The 12,614-nt window shown below is 46.4% G+C and overlaps 1 protein-coding gene across 10 annotated transcripts in view; it reads right to left on the bottom strand.

Annotated features, from left to right (window-relative positions):
• Window positions 1-12,614, bottom strand: part of LOC134564917 (rho guanine nucleotide exchange factor 6-like) — a 51,315-nt gene that overhangs the window by 24,758 nt on the left and 13,943 nt on the right. For 7 of the 10 annotated variants that reach the window (XR_010083708.1, XR_010083709.1, XM_063424205.1 and 4 more), the window contains exons 2-5: window positions 9,706-9,790; window positions 6,245-6,365; window positions 4,727-4,928; window positions 125-195 (exon numbers count right to left, since the gene is read on the bottom strand). Coding sequence is in view for 8 of the 10 variants with exons in the window: in XM_063424205.1 (XP_063280275.1) it covers window positions 125-195; window positions 4,727-4,928; window positions 6,245-6,289 (318 nt within the window). In the remaining 2 variants the exon portion in view is untranslated. Of the gene's footprint in view, window positions 1-124; window positions 196-4,726; window positions 4,929-5,341; window positions 5,470-6,244; window positions 6,366-9,705; window positions 9,791-12,614 lie in introns of all 10 variants that reach the window. The other 3 variants (XM_063424206.1, XM_063424200.1, XM_063424201.1) reach the window with 3 other exon arrangements.

Raw genomic sequence — 12,614 nt, 5'->3', positions numbered from 1 at the left:
AGCTGCATTTAAACAGTCACATCCCCAATTGTTACAAATTGCTTCAATGATTTTTAAGGAAAGGAGCCAGAAGATCAATAACATAGTACTTATTAAAATGTATGATCAGCACTTTAAAACTTACCACAGGGTAATAATTCTTTGTCAGCTGAGTGTTTTCTAGCCCTTTTAATGCTTTGGGAGAGAGTGGTTTATCTGTACAAAAAAAAACCCCACAAATAAATTACAGTGCATAGCTCTCATTATTCCATCAGGAAAAGACACTGCCACATTATGCCCAGCAAATGTAACTTCACCCCTGTGACCACAAAACTTCAATTGCAGGGTTTGTTTCCCCATTTCGCAAAAAACTGGGATAAAACCAGTGGCATGCACGACACTAACAGTGGCCAAGCGAGTCACACCAGAAGCTTTGTGCAGCCTCTGCCAACCAACATCCAGGTTTGACCCAAAATCCCTGGCAGCAGCCCAGTATCTGGCAATGTTTGGAACTAAAGTGTTGCTTGACCTGGCCCAATGAATTTGGTTTTAAAACTGGGTGTCTGTCAGAAATGACAGATACTGTGGTTTTTTCCAGGTGATTCACAAAGCACTTGAAGCCAACCCCAATCAATATGCTGACCTCCCATTACCATAGTCACTTGTGATGCAAAATCCTTCTCTGAATGAATTTAAATGAAAAGCTCACAAAACCCTGGAAATCAATTCTCATTCTGCATTTGATAAATCCCTGTGGATCCCTCCAGCACTGTACATATGTGCACAGACACAAACATGGACAAATGTTCGCTCCAATTTTCCTTCCCTAGAGAAGTCCCTTCCCTTCCAGTAGCATGGCTTTCCCAGCAACACCATCCCCCTTCTGCACTTGGGACAGACAGGCAGTGCAAGGCTGCCCCAGTCCTGGCCACACTGCACATACTGAAACAGCTCTGTGCCATGTGGAGCAGCCAGGCTCTCCTGTCTCCCTGCAATTGCTCACACAAGGCAATTACTTTCACACTGATAGCAGAGGAGAAACTTGAAATTGATAAATTTAGCCTCTTTATGTACTGTCTAATTATTGTCCTTGTAGTGCTTCCTGTCACTTCCAGCTAAAGGCTCACAGGAGCTCAGCTCCACAGTTACATCACAGAATCACAGAACATTTCTACCCAAAGGGCACACCTAGGACACAGCAGAGGTACGGACACTGCTGAAAAACAAGTAACTCCATTCAGAGTGACAAGTCTTACACTGTGGAGGTGGGAAAAGCAGCTCCCTGCCAGCTGCAGCCCCAGCAGTGTTCCTGGGGCAGGGAGGGTTTATAGATAGTCCCTCATTCCTCACTTGCAATACGGACACATCTCCTGAGCACACAGACACCAGGGCAATGAACCCTCCTGCCATGTGAAATGGTGCCAAGAGAGGATCTGGAGGGAAAAGTCCTGCAGACAGAAAAATCTGATGGGCTCTTACATCAGAATCTATGGGAGACTGGCCCTTCACTTCAGTGAGGTAGTCATGTCATGCAGCTCCCATCTGATTTTCCCTATAGGATTCAAGTTTGCTCTCCTTTGTTTAAAACATCTCTCTTCTCCCCACACTGAGTTAATTAGTGATTCCTGAGTTGTGCCAGACAAGACTTCAATCCCTGCTGCAACTTCCTGCTCCAGCTCAGACATCATTTCCTAGAGGGAAACAGTGGGAGATGAGATATCCTAACAATGATTTTTTTTTCATTTAGAATTAAATAAAAACTGACCTAATTCTGAGCACTAAATCATGATTTTTTTTTCTTCCTTCCTTTGCTTTATTTTTGCAATGGTAGAAGCAAGGATGTCTAACAGGCTGCACATTTTGCAGCTACTTTGCAGACCCCTGCTGGCATCTCAGTGTTTGAGGCCAGAGCAGATCCTGAACCATAGAACCAGCACCAAGCACACAACTGGTCTCTGTCTATGGTAAGTCCTCAAGGCACATTAAGGAGTTAAGTTGCATTTTGCCAAAGAACAGTTTAATCTCACACAAAGGCCTGGGCAGGGGTGAGCTGCTTGAATGGATGTGTAATGCTACAGGGCAGTTGCCATGGGGCTGCACGTCATCACCACCCTATGTCTTGGTACAACCACATCACAGAAAATGTTAAGGACATGCAAGACAAAGCTCAATAAAGGCAGATATCATCAGACAGATCATCCCTTCCCTCTTCCTTTCTCAATATTGCAGCAGAAGCATCTGGGGAAAATGTACTCTGTGAAATCAACCATCACTATGGACCAAAACAGGGACCATGCCCTGTGACCATGCAGTTTTTGTTGGATTCCACACCGTGATGGTGAACATCCATTCCACCGATGCCTGAAAAGCCAGGATCAAACACAAATACATTGCCTGACCATGGTGCCTAACAAAAAGCTAGTTCTGTGCTCAGACACTGGAAGGACCTGATGGCTCCCCAGGACAAAGGGGACCCACATCCATCTCTGTCCTCATCCTCTGACAATATCCCTGCTTCCATGCTGCTGAGGCTTGGGGGGAGCAAAAGAAAGGCACAATGTGCTGGGAAGAGGGTGAAGCAGCTCTCAAGCAATTCATCTGAAACACTGTTACCCTTCCGTTCATCCTTCCATTAGCCCAGCTGCTTGAAGTACACAAATTGTCCTTAATAAACAGCAGCAATTTCCCAAAGGTAGGAGGGTCCACACTGCATTGTGCCACTGTCATTCACAGAATCACGGAATCATTAGGTTGGAAGAGATCTCCAGGATCATCAAGTCAAACCCAACCCTAACCTCAACTAAACAATGACACTGAGTGCCACATTTAGTCTTTCCTTAAATACATCCAGAGATGGTGAATCCACCACCTCCCCGGGCAGGCCATTCCAATACCTTATTATCCTTTCTGTAAAAAACTTTCCTGATATCCAGCCTATATTTCCCTTGGCCCAGCTTAAGACTGTGTCCTCTCATTCTGTCAGTTGCTGCCTGAGGAAAGAGACCAACTCCCACCTGACTGCAACCACCTTTCAGGAAGCTGTAGAGAGTGATAAGGTCACCTCTGAATCTTCTCCAGGCTAAACAACCCCAGCTCCCTCAGTTGTTCCTCATAGGGCTTGTGCTCCAAGCCCCTCACCAGCCTTGTTGCCCTCCTCTAGACGCACTCAAGCATCTCAACATCTTTCCTAAACTGAGGGGCCCAGAACTGGACACAATATTCAAGGTGTGGCCTCACCAGTGCCGAGTACAAGGGAAGAATGACCTCCCTGCTCCTGCTGGTCACACTATTCCTGATACAGGCCAGGAGGCCGTTGGCCTTCTTGGCCACCAGGGCACACTGCTGGCTCATGTTCAGTCATTTATCGACCAGAACCCTCAGGTCCTTCTCTGCCTGGGCACTGTCCAGCCACACCGTCCCCAGCCTATAACGCTGCAGGGGGTTATTGTGGCCAAAATGCAGAACTCAGCACTTGGACTTATTAAACTTCATCCCGTTGGACTCTGCCCATCCATCCAACCGTTCCAGGTCTCTCTGCAGAGCCCTCCTACCTTCCAACAGATCGACACACGCTCCCAGCTTAGTGTCATCTGCAAATTTACTAATGAAAGACTCAATCCCCTCATCCATGTCATCAATGAAGATATTGGATAAAACAGGCCCCAGCACAGACCCCTGAGGGACACCACTGGTTACTGGCCGCCAGCTGCATGCAGGACCGTTCACCACCACTCTCTGGGCTCGGCCATCCAGCCAGTTCCTAACCCAGCAAAGAGTGCTCCTGTCCAAGCCGTGGGCTGCCAGCTTTTCCAGGAGTATGCTATGGGAGACAGTGTCAAAGGCCCTGCTGAAGTCCAAATAGACAACATCCACAGCCTTTCCTGCATCCACCAGGTGGGTCACCTGGTCATAAAAGGTTGGTCAAACACGACCTACCCCTCCTAAACCCATGCTAGCTGGGTCTGATACCCTGGCCATCCTGTAAGTGCTGCATGATAGCTCTCAATACAAACTGCTCCATAACCTTACCGGGTACTGAGGTCAGGCTAACTGGTCTATAATTACCAGGATCCTCCTGTCTATCCTTTTTATGAATGGGAGTCACATTGGCCAGCTTCCAGTCATCTGGAACCTCACCAGTGAGCCAGGACTGTTGGTAAATGATGGAGAGTGGCTTTGCAAGGTCATCTGCCAGCTCCTTCATTACCCTGGGATGGATCCCATCTGGGCCCATAGATTTATGGACATCCAAGCAGCTCAACATTTCTCTGAATGCCTCCTCCTAGATAACAGGAGGACCATTCTGTTCCCTGACACCACCCACCAACCCAGTATGACAATTATCCTGAAGACAAGCCATCTTCCCACTAAAGACTGAAGCAAAAAAGCCATTAAGTACTTCTGCCTTCTCCTCATCTGCAGTTACTAAGTTCCCTCCTGCATCTAATAGATAAACAAGGTTGGTCTCATCCTTCCTTTTACCATTAATATATTTGTAAAAAGATTTTTTATTATCCTTCACAAAGGTTGCCAAATTAAGTTCAAATTGAGCTTTGGCCTCCCTAATTTTCTTCCTACATGCTCTAGTAGCCCTCCTAAATTCTTCCTGAGAGACCTGACCCTCCTTCCAGAGATGATACATCCTTTTTTTATTCCTAAGTTCTTTCAAAATCTCCTTACCCATCCAGGCTGGACATTTGCCTTGTCAACTCACCTTTCAATCAGCCCTTGAAAGCAATTTGCTTACCGGTGGATTTGATTTCTCTGACATAGTTGCTTGGGAACCAGCCTGTTTTTCCATTCAAGGTGCCTTCCCACCAGCCTCCTTCTTCAACTCGGGTGACATAAATAATGTCTCCTTTGTTAACAGAGAGTTCATCCTCATTGGTCTGCTTAAAATTGAACCTGGCCTTTACCACCAGCTGATGACTGCCATTCTCAGTCATCTCCTAAGGAAAGAGACATGGAAAAACATCAGTAAATAGTCCAAAAAAGCAGAAACCATTAGGACAAGCCATTGTTCTTCTCTGTTGTGACAGCTGTTTTTTCAGTATTGCTCTGTATAACAACCAATAATATATCTTGCTGTTGTGTAGACTCTCCCTTCATAGGACCACAAGATCCCTCCCAAGCATTTATTTAGTTTCCCAGTGCAATGTGTGGCAGATAAGAATCACTCTTCTCCTGTCACACAGAGAAACACTGCAGTTTGGAGAAGCTATGGGACTCTCTCCAGCTGAGACAGCAAACCCATGATGGAGATCAGGAGAGAACAACCTCTGGTGTTGACCCAGAGGTATCAACCACACTCCTCTATCCCCAAGGCCATCAAATCCATGATTACACATTAAATAAAGGGTACCACAGGCTTGGACTGCCTCTGTGACACCCTTGCTGACTGGGAAGCTGTGCCATTGGAGTCACTCTGGGGGTCTCCAGCCACAGAGTTAAGAGAGGACAGATGTGAACATGGCCTTTTTGACAGCTGATCTGAGGAAAAAAAAACAAAGTTTGAGTTTTACACAGCTGTCAACCATCCTTCCACATCACACCAAAGCAAAGAGTAAAGCCTGTAAAGAAAACAGGAACAGGGCACAACAGTTCAAAGAGCATCTATCAGAGCAAGATAGCAAGTGCATGGCATCTGCAGCATGGGTACTCCCAATTAGCAGTGAGGGTGGTTTTCTGGGCTGGGATAACCCTTCCATCATGGAAGAAGTTGAATTTGATCCCAAGGCACTCCTAGGTTGTGCCAGCTCTGCAGCCACACATCCAATTGCAGTATTTCTTTGAAATCCCCCTTAAAATTGTAGAAAAGTAGAATAATACTCAGTACTGTGATTCCCCACTGGGAATGTTTCTGGGATCCAAATAAGCACTGTTAAAAGTGTTTCAAAGTTTAGCTCTCCAGTGAGTGCCCTTAGGTCACCTCTGCAGCTGCAGTGTGGGCTACTCTGCTGAGTGGGGAGGAATGCTGAACAGTTGGTCAACACAATCGCTCCTCTATTTAGAGGAGTCCTTCTGGATTCATTATCCATCTGAAAGAGGCTAGGCACTATTTTGATTGCTGTCCATGGACCGTTGCCATTAGTCATGTGAAAGAGGGTTTCAAGCCACACTGAGGAAGGACAAGAGTGTCATCCCCAGGAGATGAACTGCCCATGGAAAGGCTCAGATCATCCCAGCAACTCCTGGAGCTGCCTCCTTCACACACTCAGAGCTCCTTGCTTTGCAAACCAGTCTCTAGGCTTGTTTCTGTCCCCACCTGATGCTGGAGGCAATGCTGCTGCTCTGACACATCTGTTTTCATAATTAGCCTTGTTGCTAAGAGGAGTTCCAAGTCCTGCAGGATCTGGCAGTGCTCAGCCCCAGAATCCTGTTGGATGCTGCAGAGGCGTAAAAACATGGGATTCAAGACACGCAGTAATTCCCAGTACTTCACTGCTACTGTACCTCACACCACACTGTGGAACACCACTCAGATCACCTTTCTGTGTCCCATGGTGCTCAAAAGACACAACAGCAGATATTATCATTTCAGTAAACTGCGAAGGATTGTTAAGATTGGTCTTGTAGCTTCTCTTCAGATTTTAGAACATTTCTGCATTCCAGAGCTGCAGTTTTCCACCTGCAGTGGGGACCTCATGTGTCTATGGACCTCAAAAGCAGAACAGAGCAGTCTGCAGGAATCCCTGTGCTGGGTGTGTAAGTCCCTGGACCACATTTGGAGTTCTGCCTTGAAAACACTGCAAGACGAGAGGGTGACATAGCCATGAAATGTGTGCAGAAATCTGAAAAGACAAACTCCAAGGCTGCTTTTCCTCCATTCTCCTCCAGTCTGAATCTCAGCATGGGAAACTCATTCTGAAGGGGAAGTTTGGTAGGAGTTACAGGAACTCAGCTGGGCTTTTATTCTCCTCAGAGGATTTTTGTTTCAATAGGAAAACACCTCATTCTTATATTGGACCTGGAGCAACACAAACTGTGAGCTCTTGGGAAAGGGACTTGCTTTGTCTCTCTCTTACCCCTTGCACAGTGGGAACCAGGTCTGTGACTATGACTTCCAGGTGCTGCTGCCTTACAAAGCCCAGCCATGTCATACTCACACACCAGTCTACCAAGTCCATGCTCCAGTGATGGACAATATCCATGGTAAACCTTGTGTGCTGTCAGTGAGTCAGTTCCCTCTCTTGCCCTGCTTGTTACACAATTACCTGACAACTGCACAGTGAATTCCCAGCTTCCTGGGCTGTAGCAACTGCAAAACCTCTCCCCATGTAAAACCCACTTTGCCAACAGAATAGGTTTTTCTCTCTGAAGCATCCTGATATTTGAGCAGGAGTGGTTTTGGCTGCTCTTGGTGACTCACAGGCCAGGGGCGTGGCTGGCTGCCAGTGTGAGATATTCTTCCCCTGATTCCTTCTGAAAGGGAGGGCATAAATCCTGAGTCCAGGCTTTGCTTATTCAAGTCATCAACCAGTCACAGGGAAATGACTCCATTACTGTAGATTTTATGACTCTCTCTGCCCCTCCCATTCTTCCAGTTTTTATAAATATCTGCAGCAACCTAGAAACAAATGTAAAACTGCCTTTGACAGTTTGGCAGTGAAGTGTATCATTTATATTGCATCATGACAGTGTCCTATTTTATGCCTGGTCCAGCACAGAACACTGCTGCCATATGTTGCTTAAACTATGGTTAAAATAGCTGGGTTTTCTGCTCACATTCCTACACTATTTTTGGCAGATAAGCCTTGTCTGATCCAGCACAGCTGGTTTTCCTCCCCTGCCCTCTCTTGCAAACAAAAGCATCAAGCTCTGTATTGCTGTGTTTTGATGGACAGCTGCTTAACTACAAGTTTATCCACTACAAATGATGCCTCCAGTTATTTGCATAAAAAGATCCATGAAGACACAAGGATTTGGATTTCAAATGGATGCTCAGAAATACATTCCCACACCATTTCCTTAGCTGACACCTACTTCCCTCTGCCTCCAACTAGGGTGTTGGGATGCAGCAGTGCTGTGGGTGTTGGGATGTGCAGGCATGTCAGAGCCTTGGCGCCAGCAGCAACTGTAGTAGCTGGTACCAGGCTTTTCCTGATGCTCCATTCAGCCCATGGCCTCTGGCAAAACAAACTTGACCATCTGCAGTGGCAGTTTGTAGGACACAGGCTCCTGCTCCTCAGGAATTTGACCAAGCCACCAAAAAGTAAATGTTTGAGACATGTATTTATTTTACCCTGTACTTTTCCCAAGGGTACTCTCTACCTGAGCAGCTAATTATATCGCAGGCATTGTGCTTTTTAACATTTAAACACAGAAAGCATATGATTAAACATGTTTGCCATGAAACCAAGAGGATCCCAGCTTCTCTGTAGCCCCATCAGTAAAATATGACAGGAACTATTTTTCAGCAAAGCCCTGTCCTGGACTGAGCTGGCACATGGGTGGCTGGAAGAATGGAGTTGGGGCTGTAAATAAGGGGACAGATGTGCAGATGGCATTGCAGCCTTGCCACCCTGTCAGCACACACCCCTCCAATCCAGCAACAGGCAAGGACAGAGGCAGGAGAGTTGCTCTCTCCTTTTGCTTTCAGAATAGCGAAGCAAATATCAACCATAACAGCAGCATTTGCAGAGGTTGCTCCTGGTCAAGTTAACCTACATTTTATATCTCCCATCACACTGAACTGCAAGAGCTGCTACACAGGGTCAGCAGGTGCTGTTGGTAGAGTGGTGAGAGGCTGGGAGGAGGTGCTGAGGCTGGCTGAGGCTGAATTCCCATTCCCAAACTTCTATGGAGTGAGCTCTCAGCAGAACTGAGTCCTGGCTGCAGAACAGCAGCCTCAGAACCGGAATTTCTTCAGAGCAGCATTATACACACAGACACACACACATGTATGTGTGTACAAATCATGGGGGGGTTGTTTACAAATATATACTATTATTATTATACATTATATATTATTATTAGACATTATTATATATGTTGATGTACAATATATGCATGATAATTTATACACCAGTTTATATAATGTATAGGCAAAATGCAGTAAGCCAAAAGGAAAGCCTTCCCAGGAAAGTAATGAGTTTTCATTTTGAATTTTCCTCCTTTAAACCATCTGAAATGTAACCTACAACAGGGAAATGGAACTCTTCTCCTGGTGCTGGACTTCGGTGGGTGTGCAGGAGTCTGTCCTAATACACCTGTATGACAAGAGGTTGTGAACTCCTCCCAGCACCAGGCAGACCTGTTCCTCATCACCTCAGAAAAGGGACCCTGCTCCCCTCACCCCTCCCCAGAGCACCACTGTGCCAACGTCCCCCCTGTTGAACTACTCCTTTAACAGACTATGCTACTGAATATCATTTTAAAGCAATCTGTAGGGAACAGCTACATATCTGGGATGGAATCAGGATGACCTCCTTTGAGTTCCCTTAATACTTAATGCTCAAAACTGAGCAGAGGTCCCTCAGTGTAAAGTGATAATTGAGCTCTGCAAAGTTCACACAGTAACTCTGAAACATCACATTTTAACCCAGAGTTAGTAGAAGCCTGAAATGTCAATCCCACCATCTACCATCAGCCATCAGTGCTGGCAGCACAATTGGACAAACCTCCAGAAATCACCATAAAGTAGAAATTAACAAAAAATAAAAATCAGCCCTGCATACACACAAGAAATAGTTTGAAAGGACAACAGAAGAACCCCTTTTTTCTTACCTGCAGTAGCTTTATTTACAGCTGTTAATGTGCTCAGGACCTTGGAGAACTGATCTCCAGTGTACAAATCATGTGGATCAAACACCTGTGAAAGATGAATTCAGTCAATCGAGCCCAAAACATCTCACACTGGCTGCTGGAGCCACCCATGGTGCTGGAGGGTGACAGTGAGCATTAGGCAGCCCCTATGTCTCTGCAGGGAAAGGGTGTTCATTCAGGGCTGACAAGTCCCATTTCCTTTACAGACAGACAATTCCTGGGGCACCACTGGCAGGCAGCATGGGAAGGGCAGGGGAACCCAGAAGCATTTGGAGTGTAATGCTGGGAACAGGGAAGGAATCAGTGCTGTCTGCAGAGCAGAGATGACTGAAAATCACTGAGAAGGCTATTGCTGGCCTTAAGGGAAGGAAAGATTTTGTTGCTATTTTTGTTATCAAAAGCTGAAGAGATTGAGGCTGTACATACAGTTCTATGTATAAACACACATATTTTCCACAATAGAATTACCACACAAGGAATTTTCTGCTATTACAATATATAGTATATTTATACTTTTTTACAGGAAGAAAAACCCAGTTATCTTATATACAAAAAATTCACGCTAAAGAATTTGGTGTTGCTAATCCTCAATGGCGAAACAGAAATACATGGTTAGCAAGGGCTTATTTTCCATGACTGATAACCTGAACCTTGTACACTTCAGAAATCACCTCCAGTACAATGAGGGGCAGTTTGAGTTTCCAAAACACTTCAACCCCCTCTAACACCTGAAAAATGCTCTCAACTTCATACAGACTATACAAATCCTAGCATTAATAAAGCAAAGATAAGAGATACAAAAAGTCCCTCTTGTAGGTACCACCATGTCACCATCTGCTAATCCCCAAATACATGTTGTCTTGCTGATGGAGACCAAAGATACACAAATCCAATGAACAGGAAAGATGATTTTTAAGCTCTCCTGGCAGACACCATCTAATTACAAACACTTCCAACACAATAAAGAGTGTATCCTGCTAAATAAGGACACACGTCTTTATTACTTTTAGGCTAGTACTGCCCTTTAAAACAGCCCTTTCTTGCTTTCCACACAGAGCTCCTTGAGTATGCTTGGCATATTTCAAATAGGAAGAGGACTGGCCTCTCTCACAGCCCTGGATGCTTGCAGCATCTCCTCCTCTTAACAGGCACACCAAAGTCCAACACAGACAGTACAAAGGCTGCTCTTTGTTGAGAATATGCTTTCAGATTGACTCAGCTACTCAATACTGAGAGACACGCTTAACCCTAAAGAAATTTAATCCATGCTTAGCATGGGGACAGTTTGCTGTCATTACAAATATTAAAACCTGTAGCTCCACAGCTCTGATCACATCGACTGCTCTGCACATTCCAGGGACATACCCACCTACCTTGTGGCTGTTTCTGAGCTGATCTATCACCTGCACTCACTTGGGTTTGCTCCTTTGGACCATGCAAGTCCCATCCCCTCTGCCAGCTGGTGCATGGAACCAGTTTTCCTGCCCTGCAGTTACAGGCAGTGCTATCCAAGCACAGCATTTAGCCCTAAGCAGCAACGTTCCCATCTCCGTGGAAAGGGAGACAGTAACAGAGAGCCTGGGCGTGCGCTGACCCTGTTGGCAGCTGCTGGAGCACAGAACATTACAGTCGCACAAGAGGAAAGTAAACAGCCAGGCTGGGTTGTTTGCATGCATCTCTCTGGTGTGTCATTTTCTCAGCCATACCCTTTTTCTTCCACTTCAGTAATTCCAGAAAAATAAAGCTCTGCCTTGAATTAATGTCTTTTTTTCCTAAGGAGCAAAGTACTAAAATACATCCCAAATCCTTCAGTGCAGAGAATGATGCTGTAAGCTCAGTCATCAGGCTGACAAAGTCCAGATGAAAATGGTGGGAAGAAAGATATGCATAAAATTCTAGCACAAAAGCAAGTAATAACATTTATAACTTCTTCATGGGGAAATTGTCTGGAACAGCTACTGTGGAACACTGGCTATGTGGAAATTTCTTCTGGGTCAGCTACTGTAATGTAAATATACTCTGCAGCTTGTTCCAGAATAAATTTCTCATACAGAAAAGTCTTCATTTATGAGCTAAAAATTACTTTTCCCAGCACAATCCATCAATAATTCCATTCATAACTAAAAGACAAGCTGCAGCTAGAAGACAAACAGAAGCAGAAAAGGCTTTTTCACTTTCAACACATGGAAGATCAGGTGGATGTAACTAAAACCGCATTTAAATCTACACCTGTCATCTGAGGCTCTCCATTAAAACGCTACTCTGACTTGCCGAATCCACAGACTGCGGCTCCCCTCGGTAAAACGCTCCGGCTGTTTCGTCAAGCATTGCACCAGGCACGAGAAGCTCCGCACTGCCGCACCGCCAGCCTCCGCCACAGGCAGCGAGGGGATGAGCAGGAGCTTCGCGACCAGAAGAGCTCCTGCTATTCGGGAAGGACGAGAATAGGAGACCCAAACCCGGGTGCGGCTAGCAAGTTTGGGCTAGCACCCAAAATCCCAGTCCCGCGACGGGAAGTGCAGAAAAGTTAGGGAAAGCCGAGTTGTGTTTCGAGTCTGAGCTGTCCACAGTTGGACAACCCCCGGCAAATCCCCAGCTGGGTGCCAAGCCTGAAGCCCGACGCTGCCGCGACCCCTCCAAACCCGAGGACGGGGGCTGGAGCTGCCCGTCCCCCAGCGATGCGGAGCTTCGGGCACTCGCTGACCCGGCTGCTCCCACTGGACCTGTCTCTGCCTCCAGCGGGAGCGGCGGCGCGACCGGAGTTCTGCCAGCATCGGCGAGACAGAGGCGGGCGGGCAGCGGGAGCGCCGCCGCCCCCGCGGAGCACAACCACCGCGCCGGCTCCGGGTGCTCCGCTCGAGTGCCGCGGT

This window comes from Prinia subflava, assembly GCF_021018805.1.
Source record: "Prinia subflava isolate CZ2003 ecotype Zambia chromosome W unlocalized genomic scaffold, Cam_Psub_1.2 scaffold_22_NEW, whole genome shotgun sequence".
In the NCBI taxonomy this organism is placed as follows: Eukaryota; Metazoa; Chordata; class Aves; order Passeriformes; family Cisticolidae; genus Prinia; species Prinia subflava.
This window is presented reverse-complemented; position numbering and strand designations above follow the sequence as displayed.